Below are 24593 nucleotides of genomic sequence, written 5' to 3' on the forward strand. Positions count from 1 at the left end.
CAATTTTGTAGCCTGGAGAAGTACTCTAAGACATTTATCTCCCACGCCCTCCCAAGTCAATTAAGTCTCAGGTGTGTGTTAGTAAGTTCATTCTGTTATTCCAGGTGCTGACTTTGTTTAAAAAAAAAAAAAAAAGGCCATTTGAGCTAGATGTGACAAATTTATGCATCATGGTTTGTGCTCTCTGAGTCTGGATCAGCCTATACAGACATGATCAGGTGTGAGGGTGCCACACAAGTGTAAATGAGACTGATTCCGAGTACAGTGTCCATTAAGTAGAGTGTTAGAGATTGAAGAGTTTTGATTAGTTTACTTTGCCAATAAGAACAAAAATGTTTTTTAACATATGGCTTCTATTTCATCAAAATTTTAATGCGCTTATTTGAAACAATAAATAAGTCTCAAAAGCATAGGTTCTTCACACTGGCGGGTCAGCACAATCTCTCCAAAAAATAGACATTAAAAATATAGAAATCAGAATCGATTTAATGAGTAATCATCACGAGCCCTACGGTTTTAAGGGTTATTTCCCTTAAACTACTGCCTTCTATACACAACGGGAATTTCCCCCCACTTTAAGGGGTTTATTTGTAAAGACCAAATACGCTTGGGTATTCAGATTGGCTGGCAAAATTATCCTCCTGGATAACACTGATATGGAGCGATTCATCCTCCTCTCCTCTCCTCCCTCCCTTCCTCACCTGCTGTACACTTACTACTACCTGCCAAGCCGCCGAGCTACTCTACCGGGAATGAACACGCTCCTCCCAGAACACACAGTTTCGACAGAAGAGCTAACGAACCACTACCTGCAAAGCGCTTTACGGTCCCATGGGCAGTTTGCTCTGACATTGTCATGTGCCAGATGCCATGAAGCTAGTTAAGAACTGAGTAAAGGCCTTATTGTCTGTTCGGTGAAACCGGGGTCGGAGGAGGGAGGGCTATGAGAGAAGGGGAGTCGTGGCTAATACTGGCAAATAACGACAGGCTGCGCCGGGCAGTAGATAATTAAGGGGACACTGAGCTAGAAAACGGGCAGGATATACACAACCTCTCTAGAGAGGCTCGGCTTTGGGACCCGAAGGTAGTCTAGGTGTTCCGAGCTTTGAACTCCAGCCACCGGATCCACCCGCAGCAGGCTGAAGCACCAGGCGCTACGCGCGGAGCACTTCCTCCAGCAGACGTACCCCCCCAGCCTCTTAAAGCCGGAGCTGGGTCCTGCGAGCCCGGAGGCCGCCGGAAAAGGCCGTTGAAGAGGCGGCGGAAGAGGCGGGGCTTCCTTGGGTGACGCCATCGAGGCGCCGCAAGCCTGGCGCGCCTTGGAGTTTAGAACAGGCCCGGGAGCGCGTGGAGATGGCAGCCGCGGAAGCAGCTTTGGGGTCGTTGGTCACGGGTCTGTACGACGTGCAGGCTTTCAAGTTTGGGAACTTCGTACTGAAGAGCGGGCTCTCTTCCCCTGTGTACATCGATCTGCGTGGCATCGTGTCTCGACCGCGTCTTCTGAGTCAGGTAGCCAGCCCGGGAAAGGGAGGAACGGGCTTGGGTGCCGGGAATGGGGACCAGGAAGTGGGGAGGCTGAAGGAGCTGGGCTGTGGGTGAGAGCAAAAGAGCCAAGCAGGCAGCCGACCCTTCTATGGTCCTAGGGAGTCGATTTGGGAAGCCCAAAGGCCAGGAACTGTTAGGCTCTTGGGGACCATTGATGCAAAATGAGCAGACCTTTCTTAAAATTAATTTTAAAGGGGGGGGTCTTATTCGGGCCCCAGTTAGAACAGCTTCTAGGTACACATAATCTTAAGAAAGAAGAGAGCGCTCTTGGGAAGGAAGATTTGGTGCAGGATTTTCTTTTCTTTTTAACGTAGTTAGAATCACCATGATGAAAGGCATCAGAAAGTTACACGTTTTGTCTTAAGTTTTTAGTGTGCAGAAGGCTATATGACTTTAATCTTATGGGTACCAAGGATGTTTTTTAATTTTTCTTTATGTTTGGAATATAACTTTTTTTTTTTTTTTTTCCAATGAAGCAGATGTACAATGTGTGTATGTTTTGGGCAGAAATGGAGCCCAAGCTTTGAGGGTTTGCTTCCCTGGGAGATCAGGAGCAGAGCCCACAAACATGAAGAGTTGAGAGTTTTTTTTATCTTATCAGGACTAGAGAGCAGCTTGCTCATTGACTTATGCTGGTTTTGATATGTCCTTTCCAAGAGTCAGGAATCCCAGTTTGGAGCACTGTTGACAGCACAGAAATAGTCCAGTGAGTTCTGTATTTAACTCCAAGAAAATAAGATGTGGGGGACAAAGGAAAAGGTGGACAGGGAAAGAATTTAGTAGCTGCTTACATGTTAGGGAGGGTTGTTTGCTTAGAAAGGGAGATTTGATTTTGCACTTTGTGGCCAGAAGCAAGAATGAAGGCCAGAGGATAAACATCTCATGGAGGCACTTTTTTGGTTAAAATAAGGAAAAAGTATGTACAAATTAGAGGTTTCTAGCACAGTGTTTTTCAGTCTGTGACTAAATATGAATCACCTGCAAATTTTGTTAAACTGCGTAATCTGATTTGAGTTTATCTAAGGCAGGGCCTGAGGTTATGTCTTTCTAACAAGCTGCAGGTCAGAACTGCTGACCATAGTGAATAGAAGGGTCTGAATGTGGTGTCCAGTAGAGTTGCTCCTTAGCCACATGTGAATACTGGGCACTAAGAATTTTAAAATTGAAATAATTCCGGCACCTGGGTGGCTAAGTTGGTTAAGCATCTGCCTTCGGCCTTTGGGGTCCTGGGATTGAGCCCTGTCAGGCTCCCTGTTCAGCTGGGAGTCTGCTTTTCCCTCTCTCTCTCTGCCCTCCCCAACAACCACTCATGCACGCTCTCTCTGAAGTAAATAAAATCTTTAAAAACAAAATTGAAATAATCACATGTGGCTAGTGGGACATTGGACAGTGCAGTTAGAGAATATTTCTGTCCTCAAGGAAGATTTATCAAGAAGATAGGCATTTCCTCCACCACCTAAGGGTTTATTCTCACCCTTGGAGAACCCTACTTTGTGAGGTTATGATAAAACAGGATTGAAACACTACTTTAAGTGGGTTGGACTATTCTCACCATCAAGAATCATGCTATGGTTCATTTCTTCTGTAGCGAGAAGGTGAATGACTAAGGACCTTCTAATGAAAAACAGGCTTTTTTTTTTTTTTTTTTTTTTTTAACAAGTCAGTTGATGACTAAAAATTGCTTTTTGGTTTTAGATCTTACTTAGTGTGTGTGTGTGTGTGTGTGATTTTTGGTAGTTAACTCAAGAGTTGAAAACATTGAGAGACTGAGCTGTAATGGAACTCCTTTCGTATCTACTTAATTATGAAAACAGGATTTCTCAGTATTTGCACCCCCCAAAAAACTCAATAGAATTTAAGCTAAACTCTAACTTCCTAGTTGTAAGGAATACTCAGTTTAAGTAGATAACATAGGGGTGGCTCAGTGGGTTAAGTAGATACATGAACAAATGGGGGTTACCATTCATTTCACTAAGAAAAGTATTTACAAAATAATACTTTTTTTTTTTACTTATTTATTTGACAGATTACAAGTAGGCAGAGAGCTGGGAAACAGGCTCCCTGCTGAGCAGAGAGCCTGACACGGGGCTCGATTCCAGGACCCTGAGACCATGACCCGAGCCAAAGGCAGATGCCTAACCCACTGAGCCACCCTAACAATTGTAATGATAACACATTTTTTAATATATTTTTTTAAGATTTTATTTATTTATTTATTTGACAGAGAGAGATCACAAGTAGGCAGAGAGGCAGGCAGAGAGAGAGAGAGGAGGAAGCAGGCTCCCTGCTGAGCAGAGAGCCCGATGCGGGACTCGATCCCAGGACCCTGAGATCATGACCTGAGCCGAAGGCAGCGGCTTAACCCACTGAGCCACCCAGGTGCCCACATTTTTAATATTTTTATGGTCATGGGAATTAATAGAAAATTTACAGTTTTAAATTTGAATTTATATATATTTTTGTTGTGGAGAAGTATTAGAGTGATCACTAAAAGTTTTCTAAGTATAAATAATTGCATTAGAATAAAATTCTGTGCAGACAGTAGGATGAAATAAGAATTCCAAAATGTAAAGTTTTTCCAGCTTTCATATCAGCAGTCTCATATGTTTTTAAAATGGAGATGGTTGGGGCACTTGGATGGCTCATTCTGTTGGGTGTCTGCCTTGGGTTCAGGTCCTGATGTCGGGTTCCTGGGATCAAGCTCCCTACTCCGCTGGCAGCCTGCTTCTCCCTCCCACTGCTGCTTCCCCTGCTTGTGCTCTCTCTCTATATAACATTTATATCTATATATAGATATACCTATATATATCACTATGTAATAAATATATATATAAGTATATATAAATAATAAAATCTTTAAAAAATAAAATGGAGATGGTCAGTATTAAATCACTATAGCATTTGGATTTCATTGTGTTCATGGAAAGGAGTGACAACAGTTCTAGGATAATATTTTTTAGTACTCTAGAAATTAAATTAAATCTTTAGCAACTTAAAAATATTCACAGAATTTTCAAGTCTACAAGTACAGGTGAGGGCGCCTGGGTGGCTCTGTCCTTAAGCGTCTGCTTGGGCTGGGGAATGAGTCCCACATCAGGCTCCTGCTCTGCAGGAAGTCCACTCTTCTCTCGCCCACTCCCCCTGCTTATGTTCCCTCTCTCACTATGTCTCTCTCTGTCAAATAAGTAAATAGAATCTTTAAAAAAAAAAAAAAAAAAGTACAGGTGAAAAAAAAATTGAAGATCTGATCTAGTTCACTAAGCAGTTTTTCTTGTTTAAGATTTTTTTTTTTAAAGATTTTATTTATTTACTTGAGAGAGAGACAGTGAGAGAGAGCATGAACGAGGAGAAGGTCAGAGAGAGAAGCAGACTCCCCATGGAGCTGGGAGCCTGATGCAGGACTCGATCCCGGGACTCCAGGATCATGACCTGAGCCGAAGGCAGTTGTCCAACCAACTGAGCCACCCAGGCGTCCCTTGTTTAAGATTTTTAAAAATTATTTGAGAGAGCACAAGTGCACACAAGCCCGGGTGGGGGTGGAGGGAGGGAGAAGCAGATTCCTCACTGAGCAGGGAGCCTGCTGTGGGGCTTGATCACAGGGCCCTGTAATCGTGACCTGAGCAGAAGGCAGACAAGCTTAACTGACTGAGCCACACACGTGCCCCTTCACTAAGCAATTCTCAAATAAGTTTGCCTTTAAAAAAAAATTAAAAAAAGGTAGTATTGGATGAGAGGATGCATTCTAGCATTAAAATGTGATGATTTATATGGGAAAGGATATTATAAACTAGTACGCACACAATAGGATCTGTACTTAGGAAACTTTTAAAAAATGTTTTAGTATGTATTTTGCATTGATTTTTTTTTTATCAATATTACTGACTACAAACCCTATGCTGTACATTATATCACCATGAGTTCCTTATAACTGGAAGTTTGTATCACTTAATCCCCTTCATGTATTTCACCAAGCTCCTTCCCCAGCCCCTCCAGCCCCTCCATCCTCATAACCAGTGATTTGTTTTCTGTGTCAGTGAGTCTTTTTGTTTTGTTTGTTCATTTTGTTTTTTAGATTGCACATGTAGGTGAAATCATATGGTATTTTTCTTTCTCTGTCTGACATTTCACTTAGCATAGTAAATACCCTCTATGTTGTCCCTCTATATTGTCGCAAATGGCAAGATTTCATTCTTTTTTTATGGCTGAGTAATATTTCATTGTTGGTATCTCTGCCACGTCTTTCTTTATCTATCTGTGGACACTTAGGTTTCTTCCTTATCTTGTTTGTTGTAAATAATATGGGGGTGCATTTTCTTTTCGAATTGGTATTTTAAGTGGAATTACTAGATTGTACAGCATCTCTATTTTTAATTTTTTGAGGAACTTCATAGTGTTTTCCAAAGTGGCTACCCCAATTTACATTCCTACCAGCACTACGCAGGGGCTCCATTTTATTTAAACTCTACGTGCTCTCCAACATCTATTCCTTATCTCTTTGATCATAGCCATTCTGAAAGGTGTGAGGTGGTATCTCTTTGTGCTTTTGATTTGCATTTCCCTGATGATTAGTGATGTTGAGCATCTTTTCATGTGCATATTGGTTCTCTGTATGATCTTTATGTCTTCCTTTGGAAAATGTGTATTTGGGCCCATTTTTTAATTGGATTGTTTTGCCAGTATTTTGTTGTTCTTTATATATTTTCTATTTAACTCTTTATTGGATACATCATTTGCAGATATCTTCTCCATCAGTAGGCTGCCTTTTTGTTTTGTTGATGGTTTTATTCCCTATACAGTAGCTTTTTATGTTGATGTATTTTGATTATTTTTTTTCTTCTGTTGCTTTTGCCTGAAGAGAGAGAGCAGAGAAATACCACCAAAACCCCTGCCCAAGAGTTCTCTGACAGTGTTTTCTTTTAGAAGTTACATGGTTTCAGTTCTTAGGTTGAGGTTTTTTTTTTTTTTTTTTTTTTTTTTTAAAGTTTATTTATTTATTTGACAGAGAGAAATCACAAGTAGATGGAGAGGCAGGCAGAGAGAGAGAGAGGGAAGCAGGCTCCCTGCTGAGCAGAGAGCCCGATGCGGGACTCGATCCCAGGACCCTGAGATCATGACCTGAGCCGAAGGCAGCGGCTTAACCCACTGAGCCACCCAGGCGCCCCGATTAGGTTGAGGTTTTTTTTTTTTTTTTTTTTTTTTTTTTTTTTTTTTAATTTTTTTTTTTTTAAAGACTTTTTATTTATTTATTTGACAGACAGAGATCACAAGTAGGCAGAGAGGCAGGCAGAGAGAGAGGAGGAAGCAGGCTCCCTGCTGAGCAGAGAGCCCGATGTGGGACTCGATCCCAGGACCCTGAGATCATGACCTGAGCCGAAGGCAGCGGCTTAACCCACTGAGCCACCCAGGCGCCCTAGGTTGAGGTTTTTAATCCATTTGAGTTTACGGTGTAAGAAAGCAGCCTAGCTTAGTTCTTTTTCGCGTAGCTTTCCAATTTTCCCAACACCATATATTGAAGAGACTGTCCTTCCCCCATTGTATATTCTTGCCTCCTTTGTTGTAGATTAGTTGATTGTATATGAGTGGGTTTATTTCCAGACTCTCAGTCCCATTGATCTGTGTATCTGTTTTTGTGCTAGTAATATACTGTTATGGTTACTTTAGCTTTGTAGGATAGTTTGAAGTCTGGAATTGTGTTTACTTCTAGCTTTGTTCTTCTTTCTCAAGATTGCTCTGGCTATTTGGGGTCTTTTGTGGTTCCACACAAATTTTAGGATTATTTGTTCTAGTGCTGTGAAAAATGCTGTTGGGATTTTTGTAAGTATTGTATTGAATCCGTCATTCCCTTTGAGGAGTATGGACATCTTAGCAAGAATTAATATTGCTAATCTACGAGCATAATATATCTTTTTGTTTACTTGGGTCATCTTCAGTGTCTAATCAGTTTACAGTTTCCAGTATAAGGTTTTTTTTACCTTTTTGGTTAAATGTGTTCCTAGCTATTTAATTCCTTTTGATGCTATTATAAATGGGATTGTTTTCTTGATTTCTCTTTCTGCTACTTTGTGTCAAGAAACACCACAAGGGTGCCTGGGTGTCTCAATCTGTTAAGCATCTGCCTTTGGTGGCTCAGGTCACAATCCCAGGGTCCTGAAAATGAGCCCCGGATCAGGCTCCCTGCTCCACAGGGAAGTCTGTGTCTCCCTCTACCTCTGCTCCTGCTTGTGCTCTCTCCTCTCTCATTCTCTCAAATAAAATCCTTTTAAAAAGATTTTATTCACTTATTTGACAAGAGAGATCACAAGCAGGCTGAGAGGCAGGCGGGGGTGTGGGAAGGTAGGCCCCTTGCTGAGCAGAGAGCCCGACATGGGGCTCCATCCCAGGACACTGAGACTATGACCCGAGCCGAAGGTAGAGGCTTAACCAACTGAGCTACCCAAGCACCCCTCAAATAAATAAAATCTTAAAACAAAACAAAACAACCACAAAACCTACAGATACCTATATATTGATTTTGGATCCTTCAACTTTACCGAATTCACTTAGTAGTTCTAATAGTTTTTTGGTGGAGTCCTTAGGGTTTTTTCCTTTTGAAAAAAATGTTTAATTGAATTATAATTGACATATATTAGTTCCATGTGTACAACATAGTGATTTGACAATTACATACATTTTGAAGGGATCACTACAGTAAGTATAGTTACTGCCTCACCATGCAGTTATTTTTTTAAAATATTTTATTTACTTATTTGACAGAGATCACAAGTAGGCAGAGAGGCAGGCAGAGAGAGAGGATCGAGCCCCTCCAAGCAGAGAGCCCAATGCAGGGCTTGATCCCAGGACCCTGAGATCATGACCCAAGCCGAAGGCAGAGACTTAACCCACTGAGCCACCCGGGTGCCCCCAAAGTTATTTCAATATTATTGACTGTATTCTCTATGCTGTACTTTTTTCCCAGTGACATTTATTTTAAACTCTCAATCCCCTTCAGCTATTTCTCCTATTCCCCCCACACCACTCTGCTCTGGTAACCTCCAGTTCTCTATGAGACTGCATTCTTTCTTCCTTTTCTTTCTTTTTTTGGTTGTTTGTTTTTATATTGAAGTGGAATTGCCACACAGTGTTATGTTAGTTTCAGGTGTACAGCAGTGATTGGACAACTCCACTACCTGCTATGCTCATCACAGGTGGAACTACCATCTGTCGCTGTTCCCTACTCTGTACTGTACTTTTAATTCCCATTCCATAACTGGAAATCTATACCTCCCACTCCCCATTACCCATCTTGCCCATCTCCTCACCTCCTCCCCTCTGGCAACCACCAGGTCATTCTCTGTAGTTGTGGGTCCGTTTCTGCTTTTTGTTTTCTTTTTTTAGATTCCGTATATATGTGAAATCATACAGTATTTGTTTTTCTGCCTCTTATTTCACTCAGCATAATACCCTCAGGGTCTGTCCGTGTTGTCATAAACGGCAAGATCTCATTTTCTATGGCTGAGTAATATTCTGTTGATCTATTGATGGACACCTGGCTTGCTTCTAGATCTTGGCTATTGTAAATAATGCTGTTGTAAACATAGGGGTGCATATATCTTTTCAAATTAGTGTTTTCGGTTTTTTAGGTAAGTACCCAGAAGTGAAATTGCTGGATCAAATAATAGTTCTATTTTTAATTTTTTGAGGAATGTCCATACAGTTTTTCATAGTGGTTATACCAGTTAACATTCTTACCATCAGGACACAGGAGTTACCTTTTCTTCATATTCTTGCTGATACTTATTCTTGTCTTTCTTCTTTTTTAGAAGATTTTATTATTTATTTATTTGAGAGAGAGATTGAGAGAATGAGTGGGAGGAGGGGCAGAGGGAGAAGCAGACTCCACACTGAACAGGGAGCCTGCCGCAGGGCTCCAGCCCAGGACCCTGGAATCATGACCTGAGCTGAATGCAGACACTTAGCTATCTGAGCCACCCAGGTGTCCCTATTCTTGTCTTTTTGATGATAGCCATTCTAGAAAAGGTAAAGTGAAACCTCATTGTGGTTTTGATTTGCATTTCCCTGATAATTAGTGATGCTGATCAGCTTTTCATGTAAGTGTTGGCAACTTGTCTTCTCTGGAACAGTGTCTATTTTCAAATTGGGTTGATTTTTTTGTTATTGAGGTATTTGAGTTATTTATGTATTAGCCCCATAGCCAGATATATGATCTGCAGATATTTTCTGTTTTTTTTTGTTTTGTTTTATTTTTTTTTCCATTTTGTTGGTGATTTCTTTTACTGTGCAGAGGCTTTTTAGTTGGATGTAGTCCCACTTATTTTTGGTTTTGGTGTCAAATCCAAAAAAATCATTGCTAAGACCTATGTCAGGGAGCTTGTCACCGGTGTTTTCTTCTAGGGGTTTTATGATTTCGGGTCTTACATTCAAGTCTAATCTATTTTGTGTTAATTTTTGTGTGTGGTATAAGATAGTGGTCCAGTTTCATTATTTTGCATGAGACTGTCCAGTTTTCCTGTCCAGTTTTGTAGTATTCCTGAAATCAGGGATCATGATGCCTTCATCCTTATTTTTCTTAAGACTGCTTTGGCTGTTTGGGATCTTTTGGGCTTCCATACAAATTTTAAGATTGTTCTATTTCTGTTAAGAAAAAAAAAAAGCCATTGGAATTTTAATAGGTGTTGCTTTGTATCTGCTTTGGGTATGTGAACATTTACAGTTCATAAGCAAGGAATACCATTGCATTTATTTCTTTCTATACTTTCTTTACCAGCGTCTAAAGTTTTCAGTGTATAGGTCTTTTACTTTGGTTAAATTTATTCCTAGGTATATTACTTTTTCGATGCAAATTAAGTAGTCTCTTATGAAACTTTAAAAAAGATTTTATTTATGTATTTGAGAGAGAGAGAGCATGAGCAGGGAACCTGACATGGGGCTCCATCCCAGGACCTTAAGATCATGACCTCAGCCCAAGGCAGTTGCTTAGCTGATTGAGCTATCCAAACACGCCGTAATTTTTCTTTTCTTTCTTTCTTTCTTTCTTTTTTTTTTTTTTAAGATATTATTTCTTTATTTGACAGAGAGAGATTGACCATGAGAGAGGGAACACAAGCAGGGGGAGAAGGAGAAGTAGGCTCCCCGCTGAGCAGGTATCCAATGTGGGGCTGGATCCCAGGACCCTGGGATCATGACCCAAGTGGAAAGCAGACGCTCAATGACTGAGCAAGCAGACTGAGCCACTCAGGCATCCCCTGAAACTTTTTTCAATAAAGACTTCTTTCAGGCAGGTATATGGAAAGGTTTAGATAGTCACATCATAATAAATTACTCAGGGAAATTGGGAGCCATTCTTAGTCTTTGGGGTCAACATTCTGTGTTGCCCTTAGTTAAAAACCTAATGTTTTAACTAATGTTTTAATGTTTTTTTTTTCCAAATAACTCAATTTTATTAAGATCCTCTACACACACACTTCCTACTGAAAACTGAAGAGCACAACAAAAAAATTTTATTACAATGTCAGAAAACCAGAAAATCTAGCATATGTACCCACCCTAATTTTGCTTACCAAACCACCCAGAGTTTTCTTGTATTCCTTCTGCACAAGTTACTTGGCTTCTAATTTTTGATATTAGATCTTATCTTAATGATTTCAGGTCTCTCAAACATACAGGCAACATTCAAAACCTATTAGTGCTTCCTTAGGTCAAATCAAAAGGTGCAAGCATACTGAAAAGTATCCAAATGCAAACTACAGGACTCCTCACAAATTACTGGCATCATGGTTAAAAAATTAAAAAAAAATTAAAAAAAGATATTTTTAAAAAACTCTTGTAATATCACAGATTATCAAAATATTAGTTTGCCCTAACATAGAGCAGCCTTCCAAGCTGCTGCAAAATGATCCTAAAATCACTAGCAGAAAGAAATAGTTCAAGAATAAAAGTCTGTTTACATTGTTTACATTAAAAACCTAATGTTTTTAACCACTCCTTAGAGCAGACCCTGAGTTGTCTAGGCAAGTGGGGTCATTCTTATGTTTTTATATTTGAAAACTGGGATTTATAGAGGGTCATATAACAAAAAGGCATACATGTTTTTCTGATCAAGTTTGGGTCTAGCTGCTTTTGGTTTATTACTGTCTATAATGTTGTGTTAACATGATTTATACACACCATTTAAGATAATAATATATAGTTTATGTGTTCATTTTCTTACACACCATTTAAGATAATAATATATAGTTTATGTGTTCATTTTCTTACAGGTTGCTGATATTTTATTTCAAACTGCCCAAAATGCAGGAATCAATTTTGACACCGTGTGTGGAGTACCTTATACAGCTTTACCATTGGCTACAGTTATCTGTTCAACCAACCAAATTCCAATGCTTATTAGAAGGAAAGAAACAAAAGATTATGGTAAAATAAAAGTATTTTAAGCTTTAAGTTGATACATAACCTGATAATGTTGGAGTTTTTTCTTCTAGGCTCTGACTGATGTTTGCCAGAGTCACCTTGGATATTCTTCAAAGGTCCTTTAGAATTGGTTAACTGTTACTGTAAATCACCTTCCCTTCCTTTAGATTCTAGGGGTAAAATATTTTATATTAAATAAACAATGTAAAAAAGTGCTTTTTTTTTTTTGGTACTGTATCTGTTAAACCTAATGTTTTAAACCAGTCCTTCTCTTGGCAGCAGAATGTTCTAAGGGCACATACTTTCCTGGTATGTTTGTAATTTAAACTGCATAAAGAGAAATGCCACATAAAATTCTCTAAAAGAAGATGATATTTTCATGGGTCCTTCCCAGTATGTTATAAAGTGTGTGTTTTATACATGGGAGTGTGCTTTAAAAACAAATCAGTCTAGGGGCACCTGGCTGGCTTAGAGGAGCATGGAACTCTTGACCTTGGGGGTTGTGAGTTTGAGCCCCATATTAGGTGTAGAGATTACTTTAAAAAACAAACAAACAAAAAAACCTTAAAAAATAAAAACAAATCAAAATAAAAATATTGGAACTGACTTCATATTTGGTGACATTAAGGAATTAATGGGGTTGTTTTATGTGTGATAGTATTTTTTTTTTTAAAGATTTTTCTTTATTTGTGAGAGAGAGCAAGCATAAGCACACAGAGGCAGAGAGAGAAGCAGGCTCCCCACTGAGCAAGGAGCCTGATGCGGGACTAAATCCCAGGACCCCAGGATCGTGGCCCGAGCCAAAGACAGTGGCTTAACCAACTGAGCCACCCAGGTGTCCCGTACGTAGTAATTTTTTTTTTTTTGTAGAGTCCTTACCTTTTACAAGATGCATTCTAAAAAATTTTATGATGAAAATCATGATATCTGGGGTTTGCTTCTAAAAACTACGGAGGGAGGGAAGAGAGGTGGGGATGTAGCTAAAACAAGAGTTACCATGAATTAAGTGGTGAGGTATTTAGAGGGTTTGTTACAACTTCTTTGTCTAGTTTTGCTTAAAATTCTCCATTTAAAACAATATTTTCGATATTAGACGAATTTGAGAGTAGAAATGGAAAACAAGTCTCTAGAAAATGAGTCTATCTCTGAGTAGTCTATGGTGGGGATTGCAGTGGGGAAGTACTTGTACTCACATTGCATTATATAATTCATAAAGTTGTAGTGATGGATCTAAATAGTTGCTGAATATTTTTTCTCCTGTATTTCCTCAAAAGGCCAGTTATTTGGCTGATCTTGAGTTAATGAGCTGTTTGTTGGTGGATAAAGGAATGATTTCATTGATGATACTGGGTTACTGTTTCATAACATTCCTTGATCTAGTTTATCTTGCTTTAAGAAACTCCATATTTAAAATTTTGATCATGAACACATTAAGTGGTGTTTATTTACACTATAAAGTAATTTGCTAGTTTTGCTGTAAATATTCTCTATATGTAACTTTGACAATTTCCAGATAGGGGAACACTGAACACATGGTAATCATGGCTCACTGAAGATTTATCAGGAATAAAGATAAAGTAGCTCTAAAGTAGATTATCAGGGATGCCTGGGTGGCTCAGTCGGTTAAGCGGCTGCCTTCAGCTCAGGTCTTGATCCTGGGGTCCTGGGATGGAGTCCCACATCGGGCTCCTCGGTCGGCAGGGAGCCTGCTTCTCCCTCTGCCTACTCTGCCTGCTGTTCCCCCTGCTTATGCGCGTTCTCTCTCTGCCTTAAATAAGTAAACTCTTTTAAAAAAATAGATTATCAGAACATAAGGTTTAGATCATCCACCTCTTCATAAAGACATGCCAAATTTATAATGCCAGATATATCTTGAGTTGGCTGAAATACATACTTTTAAATTGAAGTCAACAATGTTTTCTTTTCTAGGTACTAAACGTCTTGTAGAAGGAGCTGTTAATCCAGGAGAAACCTGTTTGATCATTGAAGATGTCGTTACCAGTGGATCTAGTGTTTTGGAAACTGTTGAGGTTCTTCAGAAGGAGGGCTTAAAGGTCACTGATGCCATAGTGCTGCTGGACAGAGAGCAAGGAGGCAGAGACAAGTTGCAGGCGCATGGGATCCATCTCCACTCAGTGTGTACATTGTCCAAAATGCTGGAGATTCTTGAGCAACAGAAAAAAATTGATGCGGAGATGGTTGAGAGAGTGAAGAGATTTATTCAGGAGAATGTTTTTGTGGCAGCTAATCACAATGATTCACTTCTTCCTATAAACAAAGCTCCTGGAGAACTCAGCTTTGGTGCACGTGCAGAGCTGCCTAGGATTCACCCAGTTGCGGCGAAGCTTCTCCAGCTTATGCAGAAGAAAGAGACCAATCTCTGTCTGTCTGCTGATATTTTGGAGTCCAGAGAGCTGTTGCAGCTAGCAGATGCTTTAGGACCCCACATCTGCATACTCAAGACTCATGTGGATATTTTGAATGATTTTACTCTAGATGTGATGAAGGAATTAACGGCTCTGGCAAAACGCCATGAGTTCTTAATATTTGAAGACCGGAAATTTGCAGATATAGGAAACACAGTAAAAAAACAGTATGAAGGTAAGCATTATTTAGGAATCTGCAAAAATAGAAATTTAGCTTACACTGCCTGAAGAACAAAAGGAAATGTATGGACTCCCATCACTAAAAGTCCATCCATAGAAGAGTCTGTCAAGCATGGTTGAATCTAGGAGCTCAAATGCAAGTCTTTTGAACTTGCCTGCTTGCCATCTCTCAGCTCTGCTTTCTTCTCTCTTTGACCTCATTCTCAGGTAGGCACACTCCTCATGCCTATCCCAAATGAGTCACTCAGGCCTGGGTTAAAGAATACCTTTACTAGCTTGGTAATATAGGCCATGCTTCTGGTGATGCGAGGTTGTTAACTAAATTTAACTGAGCTGTGGTTAGGTAGTTTCCCCAAAGAAAATGGGTGTGCTGATGCCAAAAGAAAGGGATGCAGGTGTTAAGCAGACAAAAATGTCAGGTGTTGGCCTTGGCAGAATACCCATGAGTTCTGAATATTTGAAAAATGAAAATTGCAGATAGAGAAAAGAATGAAATCAAAGTGTAAAGTTGTAATATTTATTTTTGGCAAAAAAAAAAAAAAAAAAAGACCTATTGGCATACTTTTTTGTTGTTAAATGGGAGCTCAAAATAGGGCATATATTGGTTTTAAAAAAATCTACTTAATTTTTTACCCATTCTGTAGTTCTGTAATATTGTATAGGACAGCTTTTTTTACTTAAATAACAGGATAAAATGTCTGTTGAAAGATTAAAGCTTTTTTTTAATTTAAAGATTTTATTTATTTATTTGGCAGAGAAATCACAAGTAAGCACAAGCAGGCAGACAGAGAGGAGGAAGCAGGCTCCTTGCTGAGCAGAGAGCCTGATGCGGGGCTCAATCCCAAGACCCTGAGATCATGACCTGAGCCAAAGGCAGAGGCTTAACCCACTGAGCCACCCAGGCGCCCCGAAAGGTTAACGCTTAAAGGCATCTTAGAGATAGCAGTTTTTCTTAAAGTATACATGCTTATACTCTAGCTATTTCTTTAGGATAGATTTGTCTGATTTTTTTTTCCCGTGCTTAAGATGTTCTGCCATCATCACATTGCTTACTTTAGTTTACCAACTGATGTGAAAGTTAGACAAACTCTGCAGGTTTGCGTGTAGTTTTTTCAGAAATTGATTAGGAGTATTGCTGTTAGCTTTTAAAGTGAATACAGTTGCCTGTTGAAATTAAGAGACCTAAGGAACAGTAGAACCTTTGAGGGATGGTAAAATTGCTGAGGGATTTCTGCAGAATGAACATTGGTCATCTTCAGAGGAATTTCAGAATGCTGGTATCTTTGGCATCAGATGCCCCTCTTCACTGGAGTTCCATTTTTCTTTGCATGTTGACTGGTGGTCAGAAGCTTCAGCCTGCAAGGAAAACCAGTCTTCTCAGTGTTGCTGATAAGTAAGTGCAGAAATGTAAGACTTCTTGCTCATTGTGCGCTTTCAAATAGCCACCAGATGAACAGTTTTTCGCAGATGGACCCATAGGGCCCCTGGGAATCACTGCAGTTCTCAAAGCACTTCTCTGGTTCATTAGCATGTTTCTGTGAGATTACTGAAGACTACAGTTGGTTGGGCCAAAAGTTAGTGGTTTTTGTTTGAAAACTGTCTTCTTTTCAACTTCTCAGGTGGTGTCTTTAAAATAGCTTCTTGGGCAGATCTGGTCAATGCTCACGTGGTGCCAGGCTCGGGGGTTGTGCGGGGCCTCAGTGAAGTCGGCCTGCCTTTGCAGCGGGGATGCCTGCTCATTGCGGAGATGAGCTCTGCTGGCTCCTTGGCTACAGGCAGCTACACAAAAGCCGCGGTAAGTGACAGAGGGGCTGGGTGCAGAAGGCCAGGACTGTTGTGCTTGAAGTGACAGGGAAAGAAAACAGCTCAAATTTGAGATTTATGGAACCCCTGCCCCCAAAAAATCAGCTGTTAGAGCAACAGTAATGTTAGGGTGCTAGAGTTTCCAGATAATAACATTTTATATCTAGTAGTGGGCACTTAAGGGATACAAACATTGAGATACAAGTATTTGGTCAAATATCTGCCTGTCCTTATCTGGGCTTTAGATGGTTAGGGTTTTTTTGTCTTTTTTTCCATTTTGCCATATGTTGAAATGGAAGGGTTTCTTTCCAGACGTGCAGTTTCTCAGAATCTCCCAAGTCACAGAGATGCATTCTCATCACAGCAGTCCAGACATAGTTTTATTTTCTTCAGTCTTTGCTATTGATTGGTATTGTGTGGGAAAGCTCTATAGAGTTCTGATGGTGTTTTCTCCATTAACCCCAATTATTTTTTTTTTTTAAGATTTTATTTAGGGGTGCCTGGGTGGCTCAGTGGGTTAAGCCTCTGCCTTTGGCTCAGGTCATGATCTCCGGGTCCTGGGATCAAGCCCTGCATCGGGCTCTCTGCTCAGCAGTGAGCCTGCTTCCCCCTCTCTCTGCCTGCCTCTCTGCCTACTTGTGATCTCTCTCTCTGTCAAAAAAAAAAAAAAATCTTTAAAGATTTTATTTATTTGACAGAGATCACATGTCGGCAGAGAGAGAGAGGAGGAAGCAGGCCCTCTGCTGAGCAGAGAGCCCGATGTGGGGCTCGATCCCAGGACCTGGAGATCACGACCTGTACTGAAGGCAGAGGCTTTATTAACCCATTGAGCCACCCAGGCGCCCCAACCTGCCATTATTAAAAGTTCTTATAACACCATATATGTTAGTCTCAACCCCCCACCCATGCACACCAGAATAAAATGAGGTGGATAATTATCTAGTTAAAAAGTTCCTTTACAGATATTTTAAAGACCATTAATTTTAAAAGTAATAAGAATTTTCATTGTTAGTGTATAAGAAAGCCATTGATTTCGGTACATTGACTTTGTATCCTGCCACATTGCTGAATTGCTGTATGGGTTCCAGTAGTTTGGGGGTGGGGTCTTTTGGGTTTTCCATATAAAGAATCATGTCATCTGTGAAGAGAGAGAGTTTGACTTCTTCATTGCCAATTTGGATACCTTTTATTTCTCTTTGTTGTCTAATTGCTGTTGCTAGGACTTCTAATACTATATTGATCAAGAGTGGAGAGAGTGGGCATCCTTGTCGTGTTCCTGATCTCAGTGGGAAGGCTGCAAGCTTTTTTCCATTGAGGATGATATTTGCTGGGGGTCTTTCATAGATAGGTTTTATGAAGTTCAGGAATGTTGCCTCTATTCCTATACTTTGAAGCGTTATAATCAGGAACGGATGCTGGGTTTTGTCAAATGCTTTTTCTGTATCAATTGAGAGGACCATGTGGTTCTTCTCTCTCCTCATATTAATTTTTTCTATCACATTGATTGATTTGCGAATGTTGAACCATCCTTGTAGCCCAGGGATGAATCCCATCTGGTCATGGTGGATAATCTTTTTAATGTGCTGTTGGATCCTGTTTGCTAGGATCTTGTTGAGAATCTTAGCATCCATATTCATCAGTGATATTGGTCTGAAATTCTCCTTTTTGGTAGGGTCTTTGCCTGGTTTGGGGATCAGGGTAATGCTGGCTTTCTAGAAAGAGTCTTCAGGGAGGTGAACCATGAGAGACTATGGACTCTGAAAAACAATCTGAGGGTTTTGAAGGGGCGGGGGGTGGGAGGTTGGGATACCAAGTAGTGGGTATTATAGAGGGCATGGATTGCATGGAGCACTGGGTGTGGTGCAAAAATAATGAATACTGTTATGCTGAAAGTAAATAAAAAATAAAAAAAAATTCTCATGACCCCCCCCCAAAAATAAGTAATAGAAGTTTTAACAAAGTGTTAATTTTTACATGGGAATTTATTATTTGTATTACTTCAAATACTGTTGAGCGGTGAAGAAATCATTTGGCCCTGGGGCCACATTTTAACCCCACCTCTGAATTGACCATGAATATGATTTCCCACCTCTCCTAGCAGAGTCCATGAGTCAGTGCTAGTATTTGGCATTCTGGGAGTCTGGGTCTGGCTCAAGGACAAGACATGGCTTGTTGGGAGGTGGTAATACTTGGTGACACAAATAGTACAGTAGGAACCTTACAGAGAAGCCAATAAGACAGACCTTCTAGAGAAACTTCTGTAAATGTGAGGAAATGGTATAGAAATGGTGGAGATCAGTTATTGGCATATGTTAAAGGAATGTGGTAAAAGGTGCGATGTGGGTGGATATGGAGCAGTACCCTGTGTAGGTAGACAGTACGGCAGTACGTCTTCAGCTTGGTTTCCTACCATTATTAATGTATTCTAGAGTACTCTCCACCTAGCCTCTAGAAGTAGGTAGGTTTGCAAGCATTATTACTTAGCATCTCAGTTTTAGATGGACACGGTATAGGGGTCTTTTATGTTTTTAAGGTATGATTAATTGGGAGAAGCGGTTATCTCAGGGTCTTAATGGATCAAGTATGTAGATTCATATCTAAGATTACCTGTTTTAGATAAGAGTTTTATATCAAACAGAAGACATTTATAAAGTAGCAAAAGTTTTTTATTAATAGAGTTGATTTTTTTATTTGTAGAACTATTACTCTGTGTAATTAACTACTTTCCTATTATATTCCTTTTAGGTTAGAATGGCAGAGGAGAATCCTGAATTTGTGCTTGGTTTTATTTCTGGCTCCCGAGTAAGCATGAAACCAGAATTTCTTCACTTGACTCCAGGAGTTCAGTTAGAAGCAGGAGGTAAGTCTATTTATTGGTCATGGTTTTTCCAAAATGCTTCTTTACCCACAATAAAATTTTGTGTTACTACAAATTTGTTAAAGAGAAAAACCTTAGTGAATAAGCCCTTGGGCTTGCTAATACTAACCTAGATATGCAAAAGAGCTTGCAGTCTAATTGTGAAATTTTAAAAAGCTACTTTTTGTTGAAGTATGCCTAGAAATTGATTAGTTTAGTTTTTCCCAACTAATACTCCAAATATGCTGCCTTAAAGGGTAGTCTCTGATCAAGGAAGAATGCTGTAGGCTAAACCAAATCCAATATTTGTTTTTTAGAAGACCAGGCAGAACTCTTGATGTGCTAATGTCTATTGTGACTCTCAAGCGTGGGGATATATGGTTCTTTTGTGTCTCTCAAACTTAGTAACACTTTCACCAGTCTGAGACAAGTAGTTAGTTAGAGTGGCTAAAAAACAGGACAAGGGGCGCCTGGGTGGCTCAGTGGGTTAAGCCGCTGCCTTCGGCTCAGGTCATGATCTCAGGGTCCTGGGATCGAGCCCCGCATCGGGCTCTCTGCTCAGCGGGGAGCCTGCTTCCTCCTCTCTCTCTGCCTGCCTCTCTGCCTGCTTGTCATCTCTCTCTGTCAAATAAATAAATAAAATCTTTAAAAAAATAAAAATAAAAATAAAAAAATAAAAAACAGGACAAATACAGTTTGTAGTAAAGGGAGTAAACTGGGTTATAAAAATAAGCATTTCTTTTTTTTTTTTTTTTTTTTTTTAAAGATTTTACTTATTTATTTGACAGAGAAATCACAAGTAGGCAGACAAGCAGGCTCCCTGCTGAGCAGAGAGCCCAATGTGGGGCTTGATCCCAGGACCCTGAGACCATGGCCCCAGCCGAAGGCTGATGCTTAACCCACTGAGATACCCAAGTGCCCCCAAAATAAGCGATTCTATATGTCCTGTGGGATCAATAAAGTGGCTTTGGTTTTGAATGGGTAAGAAATCAGGACCTAGAAACATTTTTTCTGAAAATTGCTTATCACAGTTATGGGAGTTTATTCTATCCAGTTTCCCATCTCTTTCTAAGAAGTTGGAAATTGGAACTTTGAGCAGTAGGGTTCTCAGCAAAACTATTTAAAATGAAGACAACTAGCTTGTCACGCCTCAGTGGAATTTGCCAGGTGTCCAGAAGTTACCTGTACAAATATTGAGAAAAGTAGATTTTATATTAGTCATTCTTGTAGAAGTCCTACCCATCTCATTGAACCATTCATTCCCCAGTCTAGCTTGCCTCTCCAGAGATCATAAGTATCCTTCCAGACCTTGGCTTTGCATACACACAACAAACACACAGGGAGTGGGAAAATGTTTTGTATGTGTGAGGCTACATTGCATTTCCACATCCAGAGTTACCTTTAACAATAAAGTGTTTCCTAGTTATAATTGGGCTGTAATATGTTTAACCATTTCCCCTCTTGATAGATTTAGACTGTTTTACCAGCAGTGAACATCTTTGTATATATTTTTGCACAAGGGACAGATTTTGGCAGGCTTCCAGTTTGGCATGGATCTGTGACCTGCAGAGCTCTTTTCAGGGAACAAAGATGGTGAACACCATGTTTATACTCTGCCTCTGCCTCGTTATTAGACCTTGCCTGTGTCTCCCAGAGAAGAGGGTAAACGTGCATCTGGGGCCCTGATTTTTGCTACTGCCACTGGGGAGACTCTTCCAAATAACCTGTCTCTGGTGGCCAATGCGGCTTACGCTTGGGGTCTCATAGAACTACATATAGTTGATTTTAAAAGCTGGTGTCTGAGGGCCTGGCTTCCAATTAGCCTGAATCTAGGTGCTAAAATCCTTCCCTTTGAGACACTGACAAGTCTTGGCATATTTCCAGCAGCCTGGAGCCATTGAAAATACAGTAGACTGCTTAAACAGTCACAAAGCTTCGTGAGACAGCTGAGAGGGCAGGTTTGAACACAAAGTTATTCTATGCAAACCTATTTTTCCAAGACTTGGAGAGGTGGTTATTTCATCTAATGCATAGAAACCAACAGAGTCAACAAGCAAATTGGAGAAACAAAGGATTTTATGTTCCAGATGAAGAATAAGACACACAACCTCAGATAAACTAATGAAGTACCGGATAAAGAATTCAGAGTAATAGTTGTAAAGTTGCTTACCACACTCAGAAAAAAATGGATGAACATAGTGACAACTTCAACAAAAAGAAAAGAAAATACTAAATAAATGTCCCAGAGCTGAGGAATACAATAACTAAACTGAGAAATAGAGAGGCAGGGTTCAGTAGCAAACTAGATGAAACAGAAGATCAGTAAACTTGATGACAAGGTAGGGGAACTCACCCAATCAGAGCAGCAAAATGAACAAAATGAAGATAGTTTATGGGACATTAAGTGGACTGACATTTACATTATAGGGATCCCAAAATGGGGGAACGGACAGAGAAAGGGACAGAAAAATTATTGGAAGTAATGACTGAAAACTTCCTAACCATTGGAAGGAAACACACATCCAGATCCAGCCAGCCCAGAAAGTTCCAAATAAATTGAATCCGAGGAATCCACTAAAGACACAAAATGTCAATTGCACTATATGTTATCTAGCTGGAATTTAAAAACTTGGGAGGACAAAAAATTAAAATGTCAGAAGTTAAAGACAAGGAGAGACTCTTAAAAGCAGCAAGAAAAAAACAGCTCCCTTGTATGTATACAAGGAAACTCCTGTAAGACATTTTTCTGCAGAGACTGCAGGCCAAAAGGAAGTGGTGAGATACATTCCAAGTGCTCAAAGAAAAATCTTCCAACAAAGAACTGTACTCAGCAGACTTTAGAATCGAGAGATAAAAGCTTTCCACAACAGCCACAGTTAGAGGAGGAGTTCATCATCACTAAACCAGCCTTAAAAGAAATATTAAAGGGACTTCTTTAAGCTGAAACAAAAGGATGCTAATTAGTAATAAGAAAACATAAAAGAGTATATCTCACGAGAAAGGTAAGTATATGGTGAAGGTAGTAGATTAGTCCCTTCTAAGTTAAAAGACAAAAGTAATAATTTTCATTCCAATAATTAAAGAATAGGTAGGACAGAAAGGCTTAAAAGTGTGGTCTCAAAAATGTAAAAGATGGAGAAAAAATTTAGAGCTTTAGACTGTTGTCAAACATAATTTGCTATCAACTTAAAATACAGCAAAATGTTGTATGAAGTTGTTAAATGTAAGCCTTCCAGTAACAACAAAGCAAAATCTTCAGTAGATGTACAAGATAAAGAAATCCAAGCATACCACTTAAAGTCATCAAATCACACTGGGGCGCCTGGGTGGCTCAGTGGGTTAAGCCTCTGCCTTCGCCTCAGGTCATGATCTCAGGGTCCTGGGATGGAGCCTCGAATGGGGCTACCTGCTCTGCAGGGAGCCTGCTTCCCCCTCTCTCTCTCTGCCTGCCTCTCTGTCTACTTGTGATCTCTCTTTCTCTGTGTCAAATAAATAAATAAAATCTTTTTAAAAAGTCATCAAATCACAAAGGAAGAGAACAAGGGAAGAACAGAGAGCAACCAGAAAACAATTTTTTAAAATGGCAGAAAGTGCATACCTAACAATAATTACCTTAAATGGACGAAATTCTCCAATCAAAAGCGGCTGAAAAGGACTTTAAAAACCAGACCTATCCATCTACTGCCTATAAGAGCCTCACTAAACATACAGACTAAAAATGAAGAGATGGGAGATAACTGCATGCAAGTGGAAACCAAAAGGAATACACTTTTTATCAGACCAAATAGACTTTCAAACAAAAATTATAATGAGAGACAGACAAGGGCATCATTACATAATGATGGAGTCAGTCCAACAAGAGGATGTAACATTTGTAAATATTCTGGCCCCCATAGGAGCACCTAAATGTATAAAAGCAAGTATCAGCAGTCCTAAAGGGAGAAATACACAGTAATCCAAGAATAGTAGGGGATTTTAACACCTCACTTAATAGATCATCCAAACAGAAAACCAGTAAATGAACATCAGCCTTAACGCATTAGACCAGATGGACTTAAGAGATATATATGGAACATTCCATCCAAAAGCAGCAGAATACTCTTTCTTAAGTGCACCTGGAACATTCCTCAGGTTAGATAATATTTTAGGCCCCCAAATCTGATAGTAAAATGCCATAAAAACAGAAAATTATAAACCAATATATTCTTGATGAACAAAGATGCAAAAATTCTGAACAAAATAGGAAAACTGAATTCAATGGTATCTTAAAAGGATCATGTACCCAGGCATCTGGGTGGCTCAGTAGCAATTGAGCATTTAGCTCTTGGTTTCAGCTCAAGATATGATCTTATAGTTTTTGGATCAAGCCCTGCATGAGGCTCCACACACAAAGTTTGCTTGAGGATTCTCTCCCTCTGCCCTGCAGGTACATGCTCTCTCTCTCTTTAAAATAAACTCTCAAAAAATTTGACACAATGATCAGCTGGGATTAATTCCAGGAATTCGAGGATGGTTCAACTTCTACAGATCAGTGATATACCACATTAACAAAATGAAGGATAAAAATTATATGATCATCTCACCACATGCAGAAAGAACGATTTGACAAAATTCAGTATCCATTTATGACAAAGATTTAAAGTGGATATAGAGAGAACATACCTTAGCTTAATAAAGGCCATGTATTAAAAGCCCACAGTTAACATCCTACTCAGCAGTGAAAAGATCAAAGCTTTTCCTTTAAGATCAGGAATAAGACCAGGATGCCCACTCTCACTGCTTTTATTTCATAGTACTGGAAAGTCCTGGCCACAGAAGTTAGTCAAAAAAAAGAAACAAGAGTCATCCAAATTGGAAATGAAAACATAGAACTGTCACTATTTGTAGATTATATATTTTATAGAAAACCCTAAAGACTCCACCAAAAAATTGTTAGAATAAATGAATTCAGTCAAGTTGCAGGATATAAAAATCCATTGCATTTCTATACACTTAATATCATACTATCAGAAAGAGAAATTTAAGACAATCACATTTACAGTGGCATTAAAAAGAATAAATTACATAGGAATAAATTTAACCAAAGAGTTTTTAAAGACCTGTATACCGAAAACTGGAAGACACTGATGAAAGAATCGAAGATGACACAGATAAATGGGAATATACTCATGCTCACAGGTTGAAAGATGTAATGTTGTTAAAATGTCCATACTACTCAATAGATTTGATGCATTCATTATGAAAATTCCAGTGGGATCTTTCAATGAAATGGAACAGACTATCCTAATATTTGTATGGAATCAGAAAAGACCCCGAATAGCTAAAGCAATCCTGAGAAAAAACGCAAAATTAAAGGCATCACACTCCCTGATTTC

At 39.5% G+C, this 24593-nt stretch overlaps 1 protein-coding gene across 1 annotated transcript in view; it reads left to right on the forward strand.

Annotated features, from left to right (window-relative positions):
* The first annotated feature begins 1272 nt into the window (after positions 1-1272).
* The window catches only part of UMPS (uridine monophosphate synthetase), a 31048-nt gene continuing 7727 nt past the window's right edge, over positions 1273-24593 (forward strand). The window contains exons 1-5 of the mRNA XM_059162926.1: positions 1273-1509; positions 11802-11955; positions 13882-14553; positions 16178-16353; positions 19107-19221. Of these exons, the coding sequence (XP_059018909.1) occupies positions 1354-1509; positions 11802-11955; positions 13882-14553; positions 16178-16353; positions 19107-19221 (1273 nt within the window). The 5' untranslated portion in view covers positions 1273-1353. The remainder of the gene's footprint in view (positions 1510-11801; positions 11956-13881; positions 14554-16177; positions 16354-19106; positions 19222-24593) is intronic.

This window comes from Mustela lutreola, chromosome 2 (assembly GCF_030435805.1).
Source record: "Mustela lutreola isolate mMusLut2 chromosome 2, mMusLut2.pri, whole genome shotgun sequence".
NCBI lineage: Eukaryota > Metazoa > Chordata > Mammalia > Carnivora > Mustelidae > Mustela > Mustela lutreola.